The 27,266-nt window shown below is 43.0% G+C and overlaps 1 protein-coding gene across 2 annotated transcripts in view; it reads left to right on the top strand.

Annotated features, from left to right (window-relative positions):
- Positions 1–25,796, top strand: part of Rai14 (retinoic acid induced 14) — a 135,128-nt gene extending 109,332 nt beyond the window's left edge. Inside the window, exons 5-18 of one of the 2 annotated variants that reach the window (XM_036207427.1) lie at positions 32–96; positions 3,747–3,804; positions 4,546–4,616; positions 6,364–6,470; positions 7,399–7,577; positions 7,867–7,895; positions 9,083–9,169; positions 10,174–10,260; positions 13,539–13,593; positions 16,035–16,153; positions 18,223–19,752; positions 20,962–21,111; positions 23,230–23,295; positions 24,016–25,796. In XM_036207427.1, coding sequence (XP_036063320.1) covers positions 32–96; positions 3,747–3,804; positions 4,546–4,616; positions 6,364–6,470; positions 7,399–7,577; positions 7,867–7,895; positions 9,083–9,169; positions 10,174–10,260; positions 13,539–13,593; positions 16,035–16,153; positions 18,223–19,752; positions 20,962–21,111; positions 23,230–23,295; positions 24,016–24,093 — 2,681 coding nt within the window. In that variant the 3' untranslated portion in view covers positions 24,094–25,796. The remainder of the gene's footprint in view (positions 1–31; positions 97–3,746; positions 3,805–4,545; positions 4,617–6,363; positions 6,471–7,398; positions 7,578–7,866; positions 7,896–9,082; positions 9,170–10,173; positions 10,261–13,538; positions 13,594–16,034; positions 16,154–18,222; positions 19,753–20,961; positions 21,112–23,229; positions 23,296–24,015) is intronic. The other variant, XM_036207428.1, reaches the window with a different exon arrangement.
- Positions 25,797–27,266: the final 1,470 nt, after the last annotated feature.

Here is a 27,266-nt window from a genome sequence, read left to right as displayed (position 1 = left end):
TTCCCCGGTTTTTACCTTTTAATCTATTTAGGACACAGTGCTTTACATATCGCAGCCAAGAATGGCCACCCGGAGTACATCAGAAAGCTCCTTCAGGTAAGCAGGTGACTCACAGAGGTATCACTTTATTTATATTTATTCACTATTAATTTAAAGGTAACCTTATTCATAAAGGGAGAAATACCTCTTCTCAGTACATACTCCTCTTAATACTATCCTACAGCCCATGTGTAAAGAATAGCCAATAATAAGGCTGTTCCCTTGGCAACTCTACTAGAAGGGAAATGGATCCTCACCAAAATTTGGATTGTCTCCCTGGGATCGGCATTATTGCCCCCTTAGTCAGTTCCTTTTTCTTAAAGTCGGTTTTTCATGAAACTTTCCAAACTGTAGTAACCCTTGGCTCACTGGCTCTGTGGTATCCTGGTGTTCACTCTATAAATTGCTCGTGGGGTGCAGTTTCTCTGGACTAACAGTATCAGCCATTATCCCTTGGTATGTAACCTGATGAGCTTTTAGTTAATTCTTGGTTCTTGCTTAAGTGCTCAATTTTATTCTTATTTATAATTTTTAGCCAACTCCCTGGTTTGCTGACTTAGCCAGGAAGTTTATCATGACCCCCTAAGGTGATGACCTCCGTAAATCTGTAACATTATATATTCCATGAACTGCCCCCCCCCCCCAATAGCAGCACTACAGTCATGTCCAGCTGTTGCCAGTCGAAATGCAAGCTGGCTGTTCTCAGGAACAGCATGGAGCAATAAAGTAAGTGTTTAGAGTACTGTCTGTGCTGTCAAGCTGTTGTCCCGGCCTTCACAAGCACTCTTTGAGACCCAGCATCTTGCTTTCATTTGGCTTTGAATTGCTCAGGCCAAACTGTGGTCGCATTCATTAATAACTTGCTACATTGATCACAGAGCTCCTTGTCTTGCCCCTGCATGGTGCCCGCTACTGCCCATTCCAGGAATGTTTCACCTAAATAGGTCTTTGAAGCAAAAAAATCAGGGAAAATAGATTTGTGTTGGTGATGTTGACTTTGGAGGGTTGCTTTGACCAGTTAACATGGAGTTTTTCTTACTTGCCTTCTGCAAGACCAGGTCCTCAGGATAAAGGGGGAAGAAATGACTCACTTGGCCAAAGTACCCAGCATCTCCACCCTGGATCCTACTTCACTTTTTGAAAATATGTTTTAAATTCCCATTCCACTCTAGCCCATGCATCTGGCTCTGATTTTAAGGAAGATTTAACCCGACAGGCCCGAAGTCCTTGTGGGCTAGGACCAGATATTCTAGCCTCTAATGTAATTTTATATCTGGTTATGCAAATGCTTTGGTTTTTCTCTGAAATCTTTCAAGCCTTTAAACGGTTCCTTGTGCTGTTCTAAAATTAGGCCAAAGCCCTGGTGAGTAGTAACTTGATCTCCACTCTTCTGACCACAGCAGAGGAAGCATTTCACTTGAAGGTAGCCTGTTCTTACCTCCCCTGGCTGCACTTTATCCGAACCTTGTTCTTTCTAGATTCCTGTTAAGAATCCAGCCTTCCATGGCCTCCTGGACTTACATGACAGGCTTCTCCACCAGTTGTCTGCCCCTTTGCGAATCAGGCTGTGTCCAAATGAAACCCATTTGTGTCCTGCTCTCCTCATCCCAGTACCTGTGTATTTCGTGTTTTCTGAGACCTTGCCCTCTGTGCTGTGCATTGGTCTCTCTAAGCCATGTCTGTTTGCTGAAGATATTTCTGCTCTCCAGTCGTTACCATTTTCTTTTTTTTTGAGCTGAGGATCGAACCCAGGGCCTTGCGCTTGCTAGGCAAGTGCTCTGCCACTGAGCTAAATCCCCAACTCGTTACCATTTTCAACTCTTAGCTCCTTAAGGCAGTTAGCACAAATAGAACTTTGTGTGGTCCTACAAATTCAAATGACTTCTCTACCTTCCCTTGATACTAAGGGAGGTGTTAAGTCCCCCCACCCTCCCTAATATCAAGTATTCTTGGGGTAGGTACTAGGCTTGGTGCTAAGCGCTAAGTAGCTGCCAACAAGCAGGGCAGCTGCTGTCTTTGTGGAGTGCACAGTCTGGTTAATAAGGAAAGGAACGTGTGCTACAAATTGCAGTGCCAAGAAAGGAAAGTGGTAGTTTCTGGCGAGGCCCTCGAGAGAAGGTGATGTCTAAGTTGAGATCTCCAGTGGGCAAAAAAATAAAATAAAAAAAAATAATAATAATAATAAAAAAAAACCCAGTGGAACACATTCCAAACAGAACAGCAAGGTGCTGGTCAGGGTGGGAAGAAAGCCAGTGAGTGAGTCAGAGGCAAAGACATGAGAGAATGTGGCACAAAATGCGGGGCCTTGTATGTTGAGTTATGCAAGCTAAGGCACCCTAGACTTGCTGGGGAATTGTGAAGGGCAGACAGTGACATACACAGTTTTCTAGGACGGTCGTTTGTGTAGAGAAGTGGTTACAAGAGGACAGAAAGATTGAGGAGACCCAGTAGAGGCTAGACTAGCTGTGCACGTGATAAGATGCTGCCTGGGGCAGGGATGAAGGTAAAGAGAAAGAAGAAGAAGATGCCTCTCATAGGATTGGAGACGGGAGCTACAGGGTACGGTGGGTGAGATACTGGAGAAGGAAGAGGAAGAGGAGAAATCAAAGCTAATTCAGTTTCTATCTCGTTGGATAAATCGCCCCTGGCGGTTGGTGTTCAGAGAGATGGTAAAAACTCCGGGAGGAACAAGATACTCTGCCTTCCTGGTGCTTAGGAGATAGCAAACCAGAGCTGTCAAGCAAATGCCCTGGCTTCTCAAGCCTGGGCGCTCCCAGGCGACACTTGTATATGATAAGTATCCAGGCTCCAACAGGCTCAGATCCCGGCTTCCCCACTGCCATAGTTCAAGCAATTTATTAACTTCTGATACCTCACTTGTATACCTCAGTTCCCACTGCAAATGAACTGCAGGGATAGTCATCCAACTTGGGTTGTTAGCAGACTGAAAGCAAGTCTTGATTCAGAGCCTAGCATGCAATACTTAAGGTAATGCTCCCTGCTGTTGTCAGGGTCTACATCTGTTGTTTGGAGTCACTAACATCTGGATGTAGGTGTAGATGGGATTACCAAGAAGAGAGCTTTGGAGAAAGCAATGATGAATGTGAGGTTTTGTGTTGTGTTAGAGGAGGAGGGCTGGGCCAGGGTAGTGGGGGGAAGCTGCAAGAGCCTGAGCCAGATAGAGAGCCTCGAGGAGGAAGACGAGGGAGGAGTGTAGGCTGCTGCTCAAAGGGCGGTCGGAGGGCAAATGTGTAGAAACCAAAAGACTGCAGGTGACCTTGGCTTGGGCCATCATTGTGGAATCCTGAGGGCAGATACCTGAGTGAATGAGAGGCGAGGAAATGGAGTCTGTAGGTGACTCGGGAAAGCTAGTTCTAGGAAGGGGGACAGAGCATGAGAGACGACATGGGAAAATATAGGATCCACATGGGAGATCTTAGAGCATGTGTGTTAGCTGGTGGGCCTGGAGAGATGCTGTAAGGGAAGACTGAATGACCAGATCAGCAAAGGGGTGACCATAGCTGGTGTCGTGATTATTTGGGTATGTATCTTTTTCCTCATAAAGGACTGTAGGCCCACGGAGCTCAGAGGGTAGGATTTACGCATGCGTGTGCCCTTCTGAAGAAGTGATGTGGGAAGAAGGATGGACTTGATGGTCGTTGTGGTTGTTGTGCGGTCACTTTAAGATACTTATTTTTGTCTCACAGTACAAAAGCCCAGCGGAAAGTCCTGACGGCTCTGGGAAGACAGCTTTACATTATGCAGGTAGTGTTTATTCTCTCATTTGTCCATTTTACTCTTAAGAAACTGTTTTGTTTACTCACCTCACTGTATAGCTCCTGGGACTGATTTCCGGATCACACACAGATTTCCTAAGGATTGCACCTACAGTGAGTTCCCTGCCATGCAACCGGTTACTGCGGTTAATATATTCAGCTCAGGCTGAGAGTCAGCTCAGTGACGAAGGGCGTGCTTAGCATGTGCAAGCCTCTGGTTTTAAGCTCTAGTACTAAGTACACATGCATATGTACGTGTACACATGTATGTAGACTCTTTTTAAATCAACTTAAAGTTCCTTTTGAAAGTAGAGAGTGATGAGCAGTTGTGGATTTTAGGACTCGAGGATACTGATTTGTTTTTTTAATTTGGGGATCACGATGAACATCAATTGTATTTGTCCACCTTTGATTTCACTGGCTGTTACGGCTTCAAATGACAGATGTTGATACTGAATTCACGGGGGTGATTAAGTAATAGAATCAATTTTATTTCTAGTCGTAGAAAAGCCAAGTCCTGTGAGAAGCTAAATCAAATGCTTGCCCTGCAGGTAACTGGGAGTCCATGGCTGTAGTTTTGCGTAATGCTGAAATCAAGCAGCGTTCTCACACACCTGTTACATAGCCTTTCTCTTCTGTGCTGGTCACCTGCCGGGCAGGAAGTGAATTCTTCCTTCCTGGAAGTGGTAATCTGGGTTGTTGGTGACTTGCTTGTGTTTTTCTACCTCAGCGGCACAGGGATGCCTTCAAGCTGTGCAGGTCCTCTGCGAACAGAAGAGCCCCATAAACCTTAAGGACTCGGTATGTACCAGACGGATGGACACTGAGGGAAATGGGGTGCAGGTTTCTAGCGAGACTCAAAGACCTTAGTATTTGATGCAAGTCTATTTCTTTACAACCAGATTTTTTTTTTTTTCAAAACGGTCTAATATGTTAATCCTAAGTATGTATTTGTGTCCCACCACTAACCCAAATATGAAGAAAACTTTTTGTGTCTCGGAGTATAAAAATAGGAAGTTGTGTATGTTACTTGTCTTGCTGCTGTGACTAAGTATGAGGCCACAGCAGCTAAGAAAGGAGGGTTTCGTTTTGGCTGTCACGGTGAAGGTGCAGACCATTGTGTCAGGGAGGTCGCAACAGCGGGAACTTGAGGGAGCGAGTCCACTGCATCCGGAGTTGTGAAGCAAAAGGAGACTAATGCTACTTCTTAACTTGCTTTCTTCTTTCTGTGCCAGTCTGGCTGTTGTGGTGGGTCTTCCTACCACAACTAACCTCGTTTAGAAAGTCCCTCACACAGATGTCCATAGATTTGTCTCCAGCATGAGTCCTCCGTCTTCTCTAGTTGACGATCAGCATAAACTGTCAGAGGTATCCAGTTAGAAATTCTGTGTTCTTTCACGGTATCGCCTTGGATGATTCCTAGTAGAATTTCCTAGCTCTGAAGAGAACTGTTAGTCCTTTTAAATTTCACTGGCCTACTACAGGAATACATTTATATGCCTGTGGCATGTGGTTCCAGGGTTTAATGACATACCATAGCCTGAAAATTGACCTGCACGTACTTGCCCCTGAACAAGCAAATACATTTACACTTTCCGAACCTCAACATAGGTTAAACATCTCTATTCAAAAATCCCCAGTTGCACATATTCCACAGCCTGAAACTTGTATTTCATATACATGGCTGAAATGTATAAACTACAAGGTCTTTTATATGAAAAACAAATACACAAATGAACTTCAAATGTAGCCTTGGGTCCTAGTACCTGGGTACTCCATTATGCAACTAGTCCCCAAACCCCATATTCTAAAATCTGAAATACCTCTGCCATTGGTTTGGTTTGCTTTGAGTGTTTTAGATTTACTTTATGCATGAAGGTGTTTTTGCCCGAATGTATGTATGTGCACCACATGTGGGCCTGGTGCCTGCAGAGGTCAGAGGGCATCCTAGGAACTGGAGTTATAGATGGTTGCTTGTGAGCTGCTGCAATTGACTCTGGGTACTCTGGAAAAGCAGCCAGTGCTCTTAACCTGAACCATCTCTCCAGCCCCAATAGTTTTCTTTTTCAACGATTACATTTAATTTTTTTTACATGTATTGTTATTGGGGGTGTAGCATGCATGAAGTTAGAGGACATATTGAGCAAGTCAGTTCTCTCTTTCCTACACGTGCGTGGGTGTTGGGGATCGTACTCAGGACTTCAGCAAGAGCAGCCCTTGCCCTTAACTGCTGAGCCATTTCTTCAAGCTCCCATATACTTGCATCTGAACACACATAGTGTGTATCCTCTCTTACATTACCAGGCAGAGCTAGTGATAGGTAATGGGGCAAGCAACCAGATTAGCTGGACTTCTGGAAGAAAGCTAAAGTCAGTGAAATTGCACAGGATGTACGATGAAGTGTAAGGGTGGCCCTAAGGGGGCATAGACTATCACAGTAGATGAAAGTGTAGCCTGGCAGTACATGTCACGAGAAAGATGTGGGGAGGGCGAGGTATTGCAAACCTGGTGTTTGGAATTGGAGTTACAGCCCCAGTGTTTCTCCTAGGATGGGAGCATACCCCTGCTTGTTGCAGTACAAAATGGCCACAGTGAGGTCTGCCAGTTTCTCTTGGATCACGGAGCAGATGTCAATTCCAGGGACAAAAATGGAAGGTACCGCACGTTAGGGCCGAAGTCATAACTTCAGCGATACTCATTATTTTTTCATGTTATAAAGTGGTTTCCTTTTTTAACTTTCTACCTTCCTGGTGAGGATCAGTTTTGACTAAAAGGAAAAAACAAAACAAAAAACAAAAAACAAAACTCCCATCCCCCATGGGCAGAATTGCTGGTTGAATCTGCAATAAAATTATTAAATATTGAACTGCATAAGACATTTCTTGTGATTTTTTTCATCCTAAACTAGCCAAAAAGTAAATATATTGAATGTATTTAAAAATAATTTTAACCTGGGCGATGGTGGGCCATGCCTTTAATCCTCAGAGTTTGAGGCCAGCCTGGGCTACAGAGTGAGTTCCAGGACAGCCTGGGCTACATAGAGAAACCCTGTCTCCAAAAAAAGGTAATAATAATAATTTTAAACCTGGGTGTGATGGCTCATTCCTTTAATCTTAGCATTCAGGAGGCAGAGGCAGGAGAATCGCTGAGTTCAAGGCTATCCTGGTCTACAGAGCAAATTTCAGAACAACCAGGGCTATACAGAGAAACCCTGTCTTAAAACAGCAACATCAACAATAAAGTAACAATAATTTTAATAGTGTGTGTTCTTTAAAATACTAGAGGTGAAAAGATCCAGCCTCTAAAATAAGCTTGGTATTCCTGCCAATCACAGGAAATTCTGTCATTGTATACCAAGTGTGGAAGACTGTCTATGCTGTTTGGATAGGTAGGGTTTAACGTTTTGATTTAGTCCAAAGTTTTGAAAGTACTACCTTATGTCTTCTTGACAGTTTTCCACTTAATTCCCCAGAGGGTTGAAGGTTGAACTGCATTTAATCCCTCGCTCCTTGTTTTCGAGACCAGCGCATCTCAGGAAAGCCTTCCCACCCTTGGCTGTTACTAAACTCGGGTCTTTCTCTAGGACTGCGCTCATGCTGGCTTGTGAGACTGGCAGCTCTCATATGGTGGAAGCCTTAATTAAGAAGGGAGCAGACCTGAACCTTGTCGATTCTCTTGGACACAATGCCTTACATTATTCCAAACTCTCAGAAAATGCAGGAATTCAGAGCCTTCTATTATCAAAAATCTCTCAGGATGCTGGTATGTAAAAGAAAACAGCCAATGTTGTTTTAAATTTATCCACTCCTTTTCCCCAAAAAGGTAAAGGAATTTGGGCAATATGATGTGTTTTTTATTATTCTTTTAAATATGTGCTTGAAGGAAAACAAAGTGTTAAATGTTGTGTATGGTGTGTGGGGGGGGGTGAGTGTGTGTGTGTGTGTGTGTGTGTGTGTGTGTGTGTGTGTGTCCATCTACCCAAACTTTGTAAAGGATATGAATCATTATGGTTCTTATAGTCTTTTTTTTTTCTTTCACTTTTTTTCTGTAGATTTAAAGACCCCAACCAAACCGAAGCAGGTATTTATCTTGGGGGCAAAGTGCTATATATTTTTTTAAATTTTTGCTTGTGGCAATATGAAAATGTTGAGAATAAATGCTGCAGTTCCTTAGGGCAGTGACTAAAAACCGGGTTGAAAATTCTTAAGGAGAAACTGGCATAATTTTGCGTGAATGATTCATTGTTACATGGTGGCAAATATTTTCTTAACAGTTTTATTGTTTCAAAAGTATGTACTTCATACTTACTGAATTTTTTTAATGAAGTGCAGTAATGAATGTGTGAAAATGTTCAACATGGTTAAATTTTGAAACTAAATGAAAATATTTTAAATATCGTATCCTATGGATATATACATACATACATATATATATATATATACACACACATACACATACACACACACATATATATATCCACAAAATTGGTAAGGCACTTGTGAAAAATAAGAAATTTAGCCGGGCGGTGGTAGCGCACGCCTGTAATCCCAGCACTGGGGAGGCAGAGGCAGGTGGATCTCAGTGAGTTCCAGGCCAGCCTGGTCTACAGAGTGAGTTCCAGGAAAGGCTCCAAAGCTACAGAGAAACCCTGTCTCAAAAAACCAAAAAAAAAAAAAAGAGAGAGAGAGAGAGAGAGAGATTTAGCCTTTTAATTTCAATTGCAGGTTTTTTAAACTGTCATTGGTGGTATACGGAGTATCGATAGAGACATTTTCTTATTGGAATTTTTCCTAAAAATATGTGGGCTCGCTGTGTATATCTGGCTGTTCTGTGTATTTATACACTGAGGTTTTTAAGTCATAGAAAGCCGATATTTAATACTGGGTTTATTATGTGCTAACTGTTGCTTATCACGGGGTGGTGGGATGAAGGGAAGCAGCCCGTAGAGCTGCGGAGCTGACTGTGAATGCGTTCTGGGTTCTGAATGATGATTGATAGGCATGTCTCCATCCTTTCCCATTTCCACTACCTTAATTCAGTTTTGTCTTTTTTTTTTTTAATCTTCTTGCCATGAAAGCATGGGTTGCTGGAAGAAAACTTAGCTCATGCATGTTACTGATTGTTCTGTGGGCGGTGTATTTCAGAACTTGATGAAGTTAGGAATGCGTAACTGTCAGGTTGTTCTCATGTGTTTGCTGCAGCTACTTGCTCAGACTTTACTAACATAACTAACCCACCTCCATTCTTTGGACTGTGATAACTTTCAGCATGATCAAGTCTCTAAAATAAGCTCAGAAAGAAGTGGAACTCCAAAAAAACGCAAAGCTCCACCACCTCCTATCAGTCCTACCCAGGTAAAAAGCAAAAGTGAATGAACTACAAGCAAAGCCAAAAGCCATCGTTCTGTGTCTAGGCCTAAAGAGATGTTGTAATACTGACCCCTAAGCACACATTCTAAACCTTCCTTTGTAGTTGTAATGTCAAACTATGGGGCTGGATAGGTAGCATAATGATAGAGCACCTGCCTAGCATGTGTTGGAACTCCAAAAGAACACACATGCATGCACGCACACACACACACACACACACACACACACACACACACACACACACAGAGAGAGAGAGAGACAGACAGACAGACAGACAGACAGACAGACAGAATAAAGGGCAGTGTCAGTTATTAGCTGGGATATTGTAGCTTCCGTCTATGTCTCAAGGAAATTTCTCAAAATTTTAGGACAGAAGTGTTTGCTCAAGATAATCTCGGAGTGTCGTTAGCTCAGATTAACAGCTCAAGTAGAGTGCAGAGGGGATGGCGAGCTAGTGAGGGCATAGATGGTGATGGATTTTAGTTAGTTTAAGATGTTATTTGCTTTTTACTACATTTATATATGGCTAATATTGAAAGTTTTTGTGTCTGAGTACATAGTAGCAACTTTAGAAGAGCAAGACCAAAAAATACGAAATACTCAATAGAAAAAGGATAGGTTTTATTGCTAAAACAAGCATAAGGATATGAAAAAGATAAAATAGTTGGGACCACGGTGGAAACTGGTAAACACTTGTAAATATGTTTCATGTTCATTAGTAGTGTTCTCAGCCCCCAGCAGAGTTATGTAGATTTTAAGAGCTAATGCAGCTAATGTAGCAAGTAACATTACTTAGTTATGCCCTGACAGCTTTCTGAAATACCTGAAGCCACTGGACTGCTTTGAGGATTTTGCTCCTGAATTAAATGAAACTATGCATATCTACTGTTAGATTTAACCAGAGGGATTAAACCATGGATGTTCAGCACCACAGAGGACAAGGCTTTGAAGATCCATCCCTTATTAGTGGTCTTCTTTTTTTTTTTTAGTTGAGTGATGTGTCTTCCCCACGATCAATAACTTCTACACCACTTTCGGGAAAGGAATCAGTATTTTTTGCCGAAGCACCCTTCAAGGTATTCCCTTTTTTGTGGTCAATTTTCTTACTGTATGTATGATATCTGATGGCCTTGCTTTAATTTATACAATACTGAGAAAAACAGATTACATTTTTGAATCACTGTTTCATGACATTTCACCACGAAGATCCCCTTGATTATTTTTTTCTAGCATAGACACCACAAAAGGATTAGAAAAAATAAAAGTCACATTTACTAATAACTATCAAATAAGAGATAAATGAAGTTCATGTAAAATCTTTAGCTCAGAGAAGCAGAGAGTGGAATGATGGTTCTTAGGGTTGAAAAGACTGAGGAATTTGGAAAGATGTTGAGGAGGGGGAATTCACGAGATCTGTTAAATAACACAGTGATTAGGGTTCACAGTGTGTTTTATCCTTTAAAATTGCTGAGGGCTAAGGAGATGTCTCGGTGGATGAAATGCCAGCTGAATGAAGAGCTGAGGTCAGATTCCCCAGAACGCACATAAAGCTGGGTGCAATAGCATGGGTCGGTTATCCCAGCATTTTCAGGGTGAGGTGGGGGATGGAGACGGGAGAACCCCCCTGGAGCAAAGGAAAAACAACAAGAGACCCTGTTGCAAGCAAAGAGAGAGGCAAGATGAACACCCAAGGCCGTCCTCTGACGGCCGTACTCACTCCATGGTACACTGCATCACATTCTCTCTCTCTCTCTCTCTCTCTCTCTCTCTCTCTCTCTCTCTCTCTCTCTCTCTCACACACACACACACACACACACACACAGTATTATCACATGTATGTGGAAACAAAAATAATTATTGAGAGGAAGTTTTCAGTATTTTTACCCCAAAAACTTAATACAGGAGGCTATGTTAACTGGCACGGCTTAGCCATTCTTCATCATATAAATCAAGACATCACTGTGTACCTAATAAATACATGCAGGGACCTCGGATGGCATTGGATCCCCTGGAGCTGGAGCTCCAGACAGTTGTGATACAACCTGTGGGTGCTGGAAATTGAACCCAGGTCCGATGGTAGAGCAGCAGCTGCCCTTAACCACTGAATTATCACTCCAGCCAAAAGTAAAGTTCTTAAAAACTGATGGTGATATAAATTACCTACTTCTGGTTGGTAGCACTCATCCCATTTATTCCAAAATACTGGGTATTCATAAAATGGCAATAAGTTTTTTAAAAAATTCTGTACACGAAATACAGTATCCTGTATTGGATACTAAGATATAAAAAAAAAAAAATACTAACAAATGTGGTGGTATATACACCTGAAGCCCCAAGTTAAGGAGACAGAGGCACAAAGATCAAAAGTTCAATGCCAACCCAGTAAATAGAAAGTTCACGCCTAGCCTGAGCTTTGTAAAGTCAGGAGCAATGCATTCATTCCAGCCAGTGATACCATTGTAACTTTGAAGAGTGAGACAGACTCTAATTTCTAAAAAATGCAAGACTTTTGAAAGTGGCAACTGCTTAGGATGGCTGAAGTTTCAGAAGACCCTGAGTTGTTGAGCATGTATTACAGTAGACCTGTCGTTTTCTACAGGTGGGATTATAAAATGTTAGATAATTTGTATGTTTGACAATTTTGTTACAAGTTAAATGTGTGCCTACTATATGATCCAGCCCTGTGTTTACCAAGCAAAGACAATATATGTCTACACCAAGTCATATACTTCAGTGTTGCCACTTTATTCATACTGTCCCTAAGCTGAAAACATCGTAAATATCATTGATAATTGCATGGATAAAGGTGATAATCTGTATGAGAGAACATCACTCTATGATAACTGGAAGGAATGAGCTGCATGCCATTAAACAGCACCAGAAATAGAAAATCATCATGTTGAATAGAAAAAGCCAGCCACAAAGATACCCTTACTGCATGGCATCCCATTATAGCAACTCTAGAAAATTCAAAAAGGGGAGTCCTGGCTGCCTGGGAATGGAACAGGCTAAAACAGGCTGGGATAGGGAAACATTGGGGATGGTTGACAGAAATCTGTGGTTGTCATAGTACCTCTATCTGTGGACTTGTTACAGTCTCGAGAAGTTGTCAGCTACCATCGGAAGCGGTTTACAATGTGTACCTTAGAAAGCTGAAGAACATAAGTGCAGTCTTTGTTTGAAGGACAGGACAGCCTGTCTTTTATAAAGATTAGCCACTTCGTTAACATGGAGAAAAGTCCCTTGCTGGGAAGGGACCTCTCCTATCTGCGTCTGTAGCTCATCTGGATGAAACAGGGTGATTTCTGGCAAGTTACTGAATGATTGAAATGAGAAGTCTGTTTAAAGTTCTAAGAAGTTTTGTAGGGTATTGACAGATTTTCAGGGACAAACAAAATCTTAAGAGAATCAACTCTCAACCCAAGCTCAGCCCAAGAGCTGTCTTCCCTTACAGCTCTTATTTATTATCACATCTTTAAAAATAAAAGATTAATAGCAGAAAAGTTAACAAATTACAAATATAATAAACTCATTCTGTTTCATATACTGTAGTCAGTGTATGACTCAGATAAATACTACTTCTGTTTAACTTTGTTATGAAAGTAAACTTTGCTATCTCGGGTCTTAGGACATGGTCCAGAAAGGAACTGCTGTGGGAGTCTGCCGGCGTCCAGCTCCGACCAGTCGAAGGGTTCTTGTGTGGAGGAGAGAGGAATGAGGAAATGTTGTCTCGTATCTGTCTATCTATCAAGAAAGACAGACACAGGATAACTTCTGGAGGGCCCTGGGTCAATACCCAGTCTCCTCAAGATTTATTTAGTCTAATGTGCTTTTTATCCACTACCCAGGGGAGCAGCAAAAGACCTCCCTCTTTCAAGATCAAAGCACAACATACAGCCAAGTGTAGACCCTTCCAAACACCTGGTAACCACGCCCATGGCCAAATCATCTCATTATTGCAGCCCAGCTGGGTGAAGCAAGCTCAGCTAGATTCTCTGTCCTTGAGTAATGTCTTAATAGGGAGCCTGTCTAGGACCCCACAAACTGCTACATAAGTTATAATTTAAAATGTAACTAGATAAAGTTTCTGAAAAACATTCTGAAAGTTGCTGGTATTTTCAAAAATATACTCTGCAGCTACTGATATTTTCAAATTTATACTTTTATAAGTAATTGTGTATGTTATTTGCGTATATTTTTAACTGTTTTTGGTGAGATTTTCTACCCATTTTATTAGTAGAGTAGCACAAGCTCTTCTCTCAGCAGCTCAAGGAGAGGAGGTGACTTGATTCTTATGTGTAATAAACACATTGAGGGGAACTCTTTAAATGTCATTTTGTGTTTCTACACACAGGCTGAGATCAGTTCTATACAAGAAAACAAGGACAGACTGAGCAACAGCACTGCAGGTAAGGACGGGAGAACTGCTTTCCCTTCCTTTGACCACATGTACTTTCTCACCTGTTTCCATAAAGAGAGCAGAGGCCAGTCATGCTTACACTCTGTGTAAGGAAGGTTGTGAGAACCGGCCTGTACCCAGCCCAGAACCACCAGCAATGCATAGGCTATGCTCTCTATACTGAAAAGGGCCTTAATTTACATGTTAAAGAATTAAGTTTAGATGTTAAAAAAAAAAATGCATTTGTCACAATCAACTAGTATTTTCTCCAATTATGAATAGCGTTAGCAGAGTAGGGACACAGTGCCAAGAGGACTCACAATTTCCTGTCACCTTGCTATGGTAGACACGTTCCAATACCATCTGTAGCACCTCCCCTAAAAAGTATGGCAGCTATTAGACCTGCTTCGATCTTAAGATTTAGTGTGTTACAAATTATCTTCAGATAACTGCAGTCCGTGTATGTGTCTTACACATTTACACTGTTTTGAGATGCAGTCCATGAGTTTTAGGCTCTCAGCTCACAGCACCACACTCTCGTGGCATCCAAGCAGCAAGTTATGTCACCAAGACAGAAGGGACCATGCTACTACCACCAGGTGACTTTAACAATATGGGCTCTTAAATGAACCCAGACAAAGAGAGTGCCAGTCGAGCCAATACCGTTCCTGTGCCTTCATCAAGAAAGAGGTCCATCAGTTGTGTCTTTAAAAAATCTCTCCGGGGACTGCAATTCTGAGCCTGCTCTGTGCTGTGTAGTAAAACCCTCTCAATAAGAAGAAAGAAAAAGAATTCTTTCTAAAGGAGAGGCGGATATCTAGACTCACTGTGTCTCAAAGAATATAATATCTTTAGAATTACATTTAAACGATTGTATGTGATTTCAAAGGTCCCCTTTGCTCCAACATTCAGTTTCTTAGAATATTGTGCATTTCGTGTATGGGTAGATTTATAGACTTTAGAAATGAAATTTTGCAATTCCTGGTAGAAATCAATTAATATAACTGAATAAATGTTACATTGGATACTTTGAAAAGGATCTATTTCAGTGGTTCTCAACTTGTGGGCCATAACCCCTTTGAATGACCATCAGAAATATCAGATATTTACATTCAGCACTCAGTGTCTCCCTTGTCTGCGTGAGCACTCAGTGTCTCCCTTGTCTCAGTGAGCACTCAGTGTCTCCCTTGTCTCAGTGAGCACTCAGTGTCTCCCTTGTCTCAGTGAGCACTCAGTGTCTCCCTTGTCTCAGTGAGCACTCAGTGTCTCCCTTGTCTGCGTGAGCACTCAGTGTCTCCCTTGTCTCAGTGAGCACTCAGTGTCTCCCTTGTCTCAGTGAGCACTCAGTGTCTCCCTTGTCTCAGTGAGCACTCAGTGTCTCCCTTGTCTCAGTGAGCACTCAGTGTCTCCCTTGTCTCAGTGAGCACTCAGTGTCTCCCTTGTCTGCGTGAGCACTCAGTGTCTCCCTTGTCTGTGTGAGCACTCAGTGTCTCCCTTGTCTGCGTGAGCACTCAGTGTCTCCCTTGTCTCAGTGAGCACTCTGCTCAGTAATCTTTTAGATGTTTTGGAGTAAAAACCAATACATTTAAAATTGAGATTTACCAACAATGGTAAATTTGGTAGGATTCAGAAGAGATCGTATCATGCTAGATTGGTCCGTGAATACTTCTTAGGAGAAGCCTGACATGTGTCCTGAAGGATGCATGCATGGACCTTTGTAGATGAATATGAGAGATAAAATGTGTGCTGAGAGTATCTACAGAATACAGGAGAAACCATGAGTCTGAGGAACAATGGGAGTCTAGGAAAGGTTTGTAAGTCATAAGCCTGAAAAGGCAGATTTGGGACAAACAGAGGTCTGACCCACCTACGGATGGTTTTCAGAGTGAGAATAATTTAAACACTTGATCCAAAGAAATGGCCCATCCTCTGTATGCTTGGAGGGCTGTTCTGGTGTCCCCATGCAGGCCCCATTTTATTGGGGGGCGGGAGCAGAGACTTGTTGGGGAGTCACCTGCAGAGTTTCCAAGCATGGCGATAAAGCCTGAATTATCAGGGTAAGAAGTAAACCAGATGCCGAGAGACCTCTGGAAGGATTCACAACTGAAACGTGGGAGATACAGAGAGAGGTGAAAAACACTGGCGATATGGTCCTTAGATCGAGTGGAAAGTGCCCAAAGCTGCCAGTTCCAGTGTTCTGTACAGCTGTGTCCTGTAGCGGTGCGCTTGGGATTCCATGGAAACGCTGGCACCTTAAAGCTGCCATCCCTCTGCCCAGCTGGTCAGGGGTTAGAGGAAAAACACTTTCGTGTTTAAAATATGCTTTGTGGGCTGGGGATTTAGCTCAGTGGTACAGCGCTTGCCTAGCAAGTGCAAGGCCCTGGGTTTGGTCCTCAGCTCCGACAAAATATATATATTGCTTTACATTCCCTCCCTTTCTTCTTTCCCCAGGTGCTGACAGCTTATTGGACATAAGCTCCGAAGCTGACCACCAAGATCTTCTTGCCCTGTTGCAAGCAAAAGTCGCTTCCCTTACCTTACACAATAAGGAGTTACAAGATAAATTACAGGTTGGTAGATACAGTGCCAACCCAGGCCATTCTGTCAAGTATTGGTGTGTTCAGGGCTAGTCAGGTATATTTTGTTTTAAATAGCCACATAAGTTTCTCCTTTCCCTAAATAAGTAGCTCTAAAACCCTTATTGGTTTCAGATTATTTAACAGTCTTCACTAATTCTATTTCTGGAAATTGCTAAATTATGTATAATTGTGTATACTTTAATAAGTATAGTGACAAATAGAAAATTTAAATATAGACTAGATATATGTATATGATATACACAGAATGTTATATGGCAGTTTTTAATTTACAAATTTTATATGTCCATTTTGACATATATTAAATCTTGCTTTTTTGTTTGTTTTACATGTCAATATAGTTGGTCACTTTCACCCTGCCCATCCTCCTCGCTCTCCTGCTGAAACCCTCCTTCCAACCGAATCTCCCTCCTGCTTTGGTGTCATCTGTGTGTGACCCACGAATCTTAACTATAGTTGCTGCTGAAGCTTGCGTAGGTTATTTACTGGACCAAGAGCAAGTTATCAGTGGTTATACCACCAAAGGGAAAAATGGTACCCCCTTCCTCAACAATCCTTAACAGCCAGTAGTCCCTTGGGAAGGGGTGGGGCCTCATGGGCCCTCGCCACCCATAATGATGGTGAACAGCCCAACCTCTTGTGGGTCGTGTGCAGATAATCACAGCTGCAGTGAGTTCCTACTTGCAGTGGCTGTTTTATGTCCAGAAGACATCTTTTTACTGCATTTCTCCCCATCTGGCTCACGTTTGACCTCTGCTCCTGCCATGATGTTCCTTCCCCGAGCTTTAGAAGGAGGTGCTACAGATGTCCACTTTGGGATGAACAGTCAGTCCGTCTACCATCACTGACTCCTTACACTGTGTCTAGTTATGGATTCTGTATTAACTGTCACCCACCTGTAATAAGAAGCTTCTCTGATGAAGACTAGGTGTAGCACCAACCTGTGACGAATGTATGTGTATAGCCATGAGTGTTGAGACTGTGACTATGTAGCAAAACTAAACAATAGTAGTAGATTCCCTCTACCCCTGGAGCATATGACCTCCTGAGTCATGGGCCTTTTGACTATGTTTACAGACCAAGTATAAGCTTCCTACTGAAAAGTGGGCCTCGAATCCAGTTAGAAACATCATACCCATGCTGCTCTTGGCAACACATCTTTCCTGACAGGTCATTATTATACTCGCAGAGTTCACCAATGGGTAAGATTGTTGATGGCTTTTCTTCCCCATCAGCCTACATAGCACCTTCTGGCTGTGAAGCTAGCCAGTAGGGAGGAAACTTCCACCTCAGCTCCAACTTGGTTTCTCCTTATCCTGTAACCAAAGTATTTTTGGCAACTGAGTCTTGCTATCAAGGTCTGGTGGGTGACCAGGAGCTGTGTCAATATCCTGTTTTGCTTTGGGGGCCTTGGGGCTTCACTCACCAAGAACTCATAGGGAGATACCCCACACAGCTGGCTCTGGGGTTTTTAAGAACCCATTGCTTCTGGCAGGAGCATTAACCATTCCTTTTTTTTTCAGATTATAATTTTTAATAAGCTTATAAAATAAATAAAGGTTTCCACATGACTTTTTCATGTCTCCTGAGTTTGGGTTACACATCCCTCCTTTCCCCTCTTCTTCCCTGTCCTTCTTTACACACTGACATTTTATGCTTAAAATTTTAATGTACATCATAGTAGCCATTGGTTTAGTAAGACTGATCTCCAATCTTCTTAAGAACCTGATGAAAAATAACTATGCAGTGCTTTGGGCCATTGAAATGATAGGAGAAACAAAGGAAAAATTCGAATTGGAGGTTTTACAGATGAAACGGTTCCAATGTTTTAAAAATACAGAAATGATCTAAATGGAACACAGAATAAGATGCCCTGTAAGTCTGGCTCTGCTGCCCCAGACCGTGTATCTTCATGATCCAGGAGAACACGTGTAAAATGATAGCACTGCTCTTCCAGGCCCAAACTTCAGGTTGTCCCTCACAGCCCAGGCGTGTGCACACCGGGCCACTCCTTAGTGTCACATTCCTTGTTTCTTTCCCAGGCCAGATCACCCGAGAAGGCTGAAGCAGACCTAAGCCTTGACTCTTTCCATTCCACTCAGACTGACCTGGCCCCATCCCTGGACAAGTCGAGTGAAGCCCCTTCCTCCGACGCCAAATCCTCTCCATCTTTAGAGCGCCCTGTGGGGACATCCACTGTGGACAGCGATGTCAGAATCCAGCAGCTACAAGATACTTTGCTAGACTTGCAGAAGAAATTGGAGAGTTCTGAAGCAGAGAAGAAACAGCTCCAGGCTGAACTCCGGTCCCAGAGGACAGACCTGATATGCTTGAACAGCACAGAGATTTCAGAGAATGGCTCCGACCTCAGTCAGAAGCTCAAAGAAACCCAGAGCAAGTATGAGGAGGCCATGAAAGAAGTCCTCAGTGCTCAGAAGCAGATGAAACTGGGTCTCCTCTCCCATGAGAGTACAGATGGCCGTTCACATCTCCAAGAGGCGAGGATTGCTAACGATGACCTTGACGCCCTGAAGCAGGACCTGCGGAATGCATTGGAAGAAAGTAAAAGGAATAAAGAGAGAGTGAGTGAGTTAGAGACAAAGCTTGTGGAGAAGGAGAAGGCTCGGGCTACTAAGCCACCTGCAGAAGAATGTGAGGAGATGAGAAGCTCGTACTGCTCTGTCATTGAGCATATGAATAAGGAGAAGGCATTTTTGTTTGAGAAATACCAGCAGGCCCAAGAAGAAATCATGCAACTGAAAGATACACTGAAAAGTCAGATGCCGCAGGAAGCCCCTGATGACTCGGGGGATATGAAAGAGGCAATGAACAGGATGATAGATGAACTCAACAAGCAGGTAAGCGAGCTGTCACAGCTGTACAAAGAAGCCCAGGCAGAGCTGGAGGATTATAGGAAGAGGAAATCTCTAGAGGATGCAGCTGAATATATCCACAAAGCTGAGCACGAGAGGCTGATGCACGTGACAAACGTGTCCAGGGCGAAAGCTGAAGAAGCGCTGTCCGAAATGAAGTCTCAGTATTCCAGAGTGCTGAACGAGCTGACTCAGCTCAAACAACTGGTAGACGCTCACAAGGAGAACTCGGTGTCCATCACCGAACATCTGCAAGTGATAACCACACTGCGGACGACTGCCAAGGAGATGGAGGAGAAAATAAGCCACCTCAAAGAGCACCTTGCGAGCAGGGAAGCAGAAGTCACAAAGCTGGAGAAGCAACTCCTAGAAGAGAAAGCTGCTATGACCGACGCCATGGTCCCCAAGGCTTCCTATGAAAAGCTCCAGGCATCCTTAGAGAGTGAAGTAAATGCGTTAGCAGCTAAATTAAAGGATTCAGTGAAAGAGAAAGAGAAAGCACATTCAGAGGTCGCCCAGGTTCGAAGTGAGGCCTCTCAGGTGAAAAGGGAAAAGGAGAACATCCAGACGCTCTTGAAATCCAAAGAGCAGGAAATAACTGAACTTGCACAGAAACTGCAGCAAGCTCAGGAAGATCTCGAAGGGATGAAAAGATGTTCCGAGACCTCTTCGAAGCTGGAGGAGGATAAAGATGAAAAGGTCGGTGAACATCCCTGGCTGTTGGGTTTCTGGTACTAAGTCCTAATAAGGCCCTTCTTCAGATTTTCCTCAACTAAACCTTTATGGAATGTGTTGCTGGCAACTTGAGTGAATACTCAGAGGCTCTGTGCCTGTCTGGCACAGTCACCAAAAGCCCCAGCACTTGTAGGATTGTAAGTTGAAGGCTACCCTGAGCTGTAGAGTAAACAAAAAGTCTTTGGGATATTTTTTAAAAAGACTAATCTAAAAACCCAACAGTGCATGTGCACTCACACATACCGCACACACACAAATTAGAAATATTAGTTAACACACGTTACTAGTGTCTTAGGGTTGCTGTTGCTGTGATTCTGCTCAAAACGCCCTACAGGCTTGCCTGACCTTATGGAGGCATTTCCTCAGCTGAGGCTCCCTCCTCTTTGATGACTCCAGCTTGTGTCAAGTTGACACAGACCCAGCCAGCACAGCTAGTATTAGGGATCCAGGACAAGTGTGACCTGTCTCCAGGAATAGAGTGACAAGTGAGGGGAGCCAGCAATTTACAGGTGATCCTGGGTGTGGCACAGAGGATGGAAGGGAGTTCTGGGTCATTCTGTACCTGAATTCTCTCTGCACCCCCACTCCCTTATGCTCTGAATGGTCTTGGAACCCTGTTCGTTTTTCACCTGGGGTTGACACAAGAAGTTGTTTTCACTTTAAAGCCAGATGTCCAGAGGTGTCATTTGGACTGACTGTCCATTTCAGTGGGAAATGACGGCCATGCAGACAGTGCATGAGAAACACAAAGATCTTTAAGAAGCAGTCTAGGAGTCAAGCCTCTGAGTATTTATTTGACTTTGTAGATGATGAAGAATCACGTCTAGATTCAGATTGAGCTAACGTGTCACTGGAGAGACGTGACAAATCTGTATTTGATCAAATAATGTATTATATTTTTACTACACCCCTTCTAAAGTAAGAAAAGGACATTGGCACCGTAGCTTCACTTAAAACACAATAGGCCTTATCTGAACGGTACAAAAGCCAAGGTCTTAACTGGTTTGTCTGGATTGGTTATGCTTTATTTTACGGATTTCCGTTAAGAAATTTAAAAAAAGGAATTAGACTGGAGATGCAAAGAAATGACTAATGTTGGAAGCCTAGAAATACCCAGAACGTTGCTTCTGTAGATTACTAGCCTCCTGACTGATTTTTTTTTTTTCTCGCTAGATAAATGAGATGTCGAAGGAAGTCATGAAACTGAAGGAGGCCCTCAACAGCCTCTCACAGCTCTCCTACTCCACTAGCTCATCCAAGAGGCAGACCCAGCAGCTGGAGGCGCTGCAGCAGCAGGTCAAGCAGCTGCAGAACCAGCTGGCTGTGAGTGGGCTTCTGTTGTCGGCCTGTGGTGGGCTGGAGGGGGACCAAGTTGGGTACCAACATAACTGGCCGTAACAAAAAGATGCTCCAGCGAGTAATGGATTCAGGACGAGTTGGTGAGAGCGAGTGAGGGAGACGCTGGGAGAGACACTCTAGGAGTCATTGCAGTGAGATGGGGTCGATGTGTTGTCTATCACTGGGCAGGGAAAATCACGACAGCGAGAGGATGCTCATAGCCCCTCATCCACTTTGTCACTCTCCTCCTTCTGGGGTGGTCACCCCTCAGCTATGGCAGTGCTGAGAGCATCTTGTTGTTAGGGGGTCGGGATCTTGGGTAGTTGTGTATCTTCATATTTCAAGTTGCTTCTTGCTTTTTCTGCTTGTTTTACTACCCAGGGAAGCCTACTCGGTTTTTGTCTCCCTTGGCTGTTCCAACAAACTCCCAACTTGTTTTTTGACACGGTAGTTCTAGAGATCAGAACGCTGAAAATCAGCTGCACTGGACTACCATCAAAGCATGGCAGGGTTGCTCCTTCATGCGACTAAATGGAGCATCCATCTCCTTGGCTGCCAGCTTCTAGATGCCCCCTGCCTTCTAGGGCTCATAATACCTGGCCCACCTTCAGGGTACATCACCTCATCTTCTGCTTTTATCCTGTTACCTCCTCTTTTCCACCTCTGACTTCCTTGCTACTCTCTTAGGATACCTGTGATTCCATTTGAAGGCTACTCGGATTATCCACAACAATCCTCCCTCTCCATCTCTTGAGTCCTTAATGGCATCTGCAAGATCCTTTTTGCCATTTACAGATGTGTCATTTAGTTGGCCCTTTGAACCCTGGCAACAACCTTTCCAAAGGAGTGGGATCTGGATTAAAGCAGACTGCTAGTGCAGATAGGTGTCCAGTGGGGCTGAAATGTCCCATCTAGAGGAATGTAGTGAAACGGAGGGAGTGCTTTCTGTAAGATTCAGAGGTGGGAATGACAGAGCCAGGACTAGGAGCACGCAAGTGAGTAGACAAAATGGGAGAGCACATTATGAAGCTAATGAGGATGTGAGAGGCTGAGGTATTAGATGGATCCTTAACTCAGATATTAAAGACAACCATGTGCTGACAGAAATAGGGATTTAAAGGAAGCTTGTGAAGAGGGACGTGGAGCTGGATGTGGTGGCGCACACTTGTAATCCTAGCACTCAGGAGGCTCAGACAAGAGAATCACCGTGAAGTTGAAGCCAGCCTGGGATACATAGTGAGTCCCAGGCTAGCCTGAGCTACACGGGAAGACTGTCTCCACCCAGCCTTGTAGCATGAACATCAGCTCCTCAGAGGTGGCCCAAGGAAAGCCACCTCAGATTCTGGCCCTGGTGATGAGAGGAGGAAGGGTATTGATAAACATTTGTAGGTTTTTAGGTGATCCATATTTTATGGTTTTCATTTTCATAATAAAGAGAAAGGACTCATTCTCTTCGAACAAGGCGAGTTGGGAGGATCTGTAGTTCTAACTCAACAAGGAGCAGTGAGCATTACCAGCAGCGGTAATGAAGAACATTGAGACAGAGACTGTTCCTTGCTTGTATCCTTGGTACAGATTACTAAATAGCTGAACTCCTAGGGGGCTACACAGCATTATCTGTATACAGTAACGCCTTTAAAAATGAATAGATTTTCTTTTCAACTAAGTGAACAAATAATTGGTAGTTATAAAGTTGCAAATTAAACAAAAATAAACAACTTAAAAACTCTTAATATGAAGTTTGCCCATAACTCAACTCTGAAATAATTTCATGTTGCCTTTCATCTGTTTTTTTACAACATTGACTCACAGTGACTATATCTCTATGTATGTATGTATGTATGTATGTGTGGTTTTTAAATTGGGATTGTAATAAATATTTTGTCCGCAATTATTCTTCTAGCTTTGACACACCAAGATAGCTAGAATAGTGACAAGCATTTAGAAACACACGAGCCAGTGAATTAAACAAATCTAGAAGCTTCCTGTGCTAACATACAGAAGCAGATGTGTAGCACCTGAGTGACAGCTTTTCATGCTTAACATTCTCTTCAGTAAAGACGCCCCCAAGCTCATTAATAATGTCCTGTTGTCTCTTTCTAGGAATGTAAGAAACAACACCAGGAGGTCATATCGGTTTACAGAATGCATCTTCTATATGCTGTTCAGGTATGATAACACCAGTGACATCCCAAAGAAATTTGTCAGCCTAGCCAAGCAGTACCACACACCCGTCATCCAGAGATTTAGAGGTAGAAGTAGGAGGACCAAGAGTTCACTGACTTCCTCTGCTACATAGTGAGTTTGAGACCAGCCTGGGTTCCGTGCAACCCTCTCTCAAATAAAACTGGTAATAAATGGGACAGCAGGTGTTGCCCAGAGTGCTCCCATCAGACTAGCAGAATGAACTGGAATTAGAGGAGTCTCCTTTCTGAGAAACCTCAAATGGCCTTTGCTTGTGTCAAGCCTGTGCCTTACCTACTGGTGGTAGATTCATTACTTATTAAGAAGGAATATCACTATGAAAGATATATCTGCTTTTCCCTATCAAGAAGACCTAGGCTTTATCTAATAGGGATGCCAATATCTTCAGATGGCTCTCAGCACTGTCTTGTCCTTGTGCTTTTTGGCTAGCTGGGCTCATACAGCTAAGACCCCCCGTTACCCTTTACTGAGGATTTTGGTAGACCTAGTTATCCCCCCAAAGGAAACCAGGGAATTCTTTGACTCAACTTATCATGGAAATGTGAGAATTGATGGCGCTGACATTTTTCTGAACACTGAGGGGAGTAAGCAAAAGGCTGAATCTCAACCATCTTATTCCCCAGGGGAGAAGGTGCCTTGATGTAAATGAAGTTCTAATGTGTACCTTCTGTGTGAACTTTCTAGGGCCAAATGGATGAAGATGTCCAGAGAGTCCTGAAGCAAATACTCACCATGTGTAAAAACCAGTCCCAGAAGAAGTAAAACAGATTCCTTGGTGGGACACTGCCCCTGGTGGCCTATTTTTATGTTAGATCTGCAGTTGTCACCGACCACTGCCATTGTTCTTATCCATGGTGTGCACTGTGACCTAGCATCTTTTCCAGAGGTTTCTGGGGACTAGTCCCAGAAGAAGACACCCTCCTCAGAACTGCGTAGGTTCCTCAGACCAGCAGAGGTGAAGGTCCCTGTCATCTCTTCAGAATCTACAACTGGGATCAGCTATGCCCCAAAGTCTGGTCTACCTTCCTTCCCTGACCATCTGAACGGCTTCCCTGAGGGATCTGCTGAGGCCTCATGCAGTGAATAGTCCTGGGTCTCTGCCTTTGGGCTGTGCCCTTCAGCATGGGGGAGCATTTTTGCCCTCCATTCCCCAAACATGGTTTAATTTCTAACCAAATTAGAATAACACTAGATGTGAGTGTTTAAGATCCTTTATCCTGTGGCTTTAAGAACTCAAATTCCATCATTTCCCTCCAGCTGCCTTACATCTATCTCCTTGCCCTCCTTAAAGGTCTCACAGTTTGCTGAGTACTGTGAACTGTGATATAAAGTTTTAATCCAAGGGTGAACTTCCTTAAAGGTTTTGAAGTAAATCAACATACTGCAAATTTTCTATGCAAACTTGCCTCCTGCTGTTATCCAGGAAGCTCAGGAAATCCAAATATTTGTATTTCAACAAAGGACAGTAAACTGTGTGTTTACAGCCCAAAGAAATGCCTCATGGTTCTTAACCTCAATTTTTTAAAAAAGTGTTTTTTTTTCTGTATATTTTTATTGGCTTTCAAAGATGTTTTCATAGCTAAACCCCTATGTGAGATTAGATTATATTAACAATATTTTAGATAGCCATGCTTACGACTTCTTAAAATGTAACTTTTTCCTCCAAAGTTTTCAGCTATAGCAGAGGGTAGGTTATATATTCGAAACTCAATATGAGCTGCCACATGTACCTCTAGAATTTTCTGTAGTCTACTTCTGAATATAGTAAGTCCTTCTTTTGCCAGTTGAATAGCTGTATACACCCAAAACTCTATCACCCATAAGTGATTCCTGGAAGGACTGTTAGTTGCAATCAGTTTCTCCATGTTGAAAATGTCCGACGTGGTAACATGGTGCATAGCAAAAGTCTTGGGGGGAAATACGTCTTTTGACTTTCAGGTTAAAAAATGTTTGAGTTGCTTGCAGCTTCTCTTATGGCCCTGATCATGAGGGAGATGAGTGGAATATAGAACTTTTAGTACGTTACTGAACGTGGAGGCCCAACTCTGACTGGTTCAGTGGACTGCAGGGCTGCCTAGGCTCTGCGGGCGCTTGGCTGACCTGCATCTGTTCATCTGTTTTAGGTAAAGACCCACGCCAGCAAAACAAAAATGGCTTCAGGTTGGTGGTGTCCCTTTGCTTAAGTTGTCTAACTATAGTTATGCATTTCTCAAAATGCTCCAAAGAAATGTGAAAGAATTTGTCTCAGAACTTAAGAAATTCCAGAACCACCTGTTCTCGTGCCCCCACACAGAAATGCTGCAGAATGTAAAACTTGAGACATTTTGTAGGATGCCTGACAAAGTGTAGCCTTTTTCTTGTTTCAGGATGCATATTTATTACAAGTATTCTGGTTAAATATTGAAAAGATATATGCTGTAGTTTAGCATTTTTATCTTTGTAATTTACAGAAACTATTGCAGAAAATAAACTTGGTTCATTTTTGCATCCCTTTTGCTGATGTGTGGTGTATTTGTGAGCAGATCTGTGGCTTCAGTTGATTGGTTAGTAGCACTTCAGTGTGATGGATTTTACATCCTACTCCATCCTTGGCCAATGTGAGCAGTCCCCACCATATCACATAAGAATACATCATCCTGCCCACAGGCCCTGAACTCTTCCACTGAGGCCATGTTGGGCATTTTGTGTCGTATCTCTTTAATTGAGAAGTACCTGTCATTTGAACTGCAAGCTTTCTGGTTGGAAACCTATGCTGGATTTTCCCCTGCTTCTGGCTTCTTTAATTAAAAAAAAAAAAAAAAAAAAGTTTTGAAAAAAGTAAATACATCTTCCTATTCTATTAATAAGGATAATTCAATCCTGGGGGATGGGGAGCTGTCCTTGAGGTTCAGGGGGTGGAGGCAGGAAGATCAGGGGTACACATGAATGCGATCCTGAGTTACATAATGAGAGATTCTGTCTCTAAAGGAAAACAAACAAAAAACCCTCTTGTAGGACCAAGTCTAATGTTAAATCATAAAATATCCAATGGGAAATAATTGAGTGCACTTGCTTAAGTAGTGGCATTATTTGCCATAATACAACACCACCATTTCGTCCACTCATAGCCTGAACCTTCCATCTCGATGTCATCTGTTATTAGTACCTTATTTATACATTGAAACCTGAGTTCACGAGAAGCATGTGTGTGATACTCAGTTTACTTACTCGAACCTTTAATGTTCCCTGTAGAACTTCTAAACGGTCTCACTAAATAAGAAACACAGAGCCAAATACAGAGTTAAAAGCCCAGAGAGCCGAGCACTAGTGAAGAGCCGAGACCACCTTACCTTACCACTTACTGCCACCCTTCCCAAGAGAGAGACCTTCTTCCTGTGTGACTTGTGTTTTATTGCTTTCCTGTTCTGCCTTCTCATTGGCTCTAAGCCCAGCCATATGACTTCTTTGTCACTGCCTGTCTATACAGACCTCCTGGTCTCGATGGTTGATACTGGGATTAAAGGCTCAAGGGTCACCAAGCTTGGCTGTGTCCTTGACCACACAGAGACTCTGCCTGCCATATGGGATAAAGGGCGTGGGCTACCACCACCTGACTTCTATTCCTGGCTCTCCACTAATAACCTCTGATCTCCAGGCAAACTTTATTTATTAACATACAAATAAAATCACATTTCAGCACAATTAAAATATCACCACAGTTCCCCTCCTCCATCACCACCACCACTCCAAGAAAGAAAAAGAAAATGTCAAAGGAAAGGGGTTATTTCTATTGTAAATCAAGTGCATGTTCCCCAAGAAAACAGTTGGCATCACTGGAGCCGATCTGCCAACCCAGAGGCTAACTTCATGGGGACGGATTACTGGACGGGATACGTCCCTCTGTGCTTAGATATCTGGCTAGAACTAGGATGAAGTAAGTAAACTGAAAACAGACC

Source organism: Onychomys torridus, chromosome 15, assembly GCF_903995425.1.
Source record: "Onychomys torridus chromosome 15, mOncTor1.1, whole genome shotgun sequence".
NCBI classification, from domain to species: Eukaryota; Metazoa; Chordata; class Mammalia; order Rodentia; family Cricetidae; genus Onychomys; species Onychomys torridus.
This window is presented reverse-complemented; position numbering and strand designations above follow the sequence as displayed.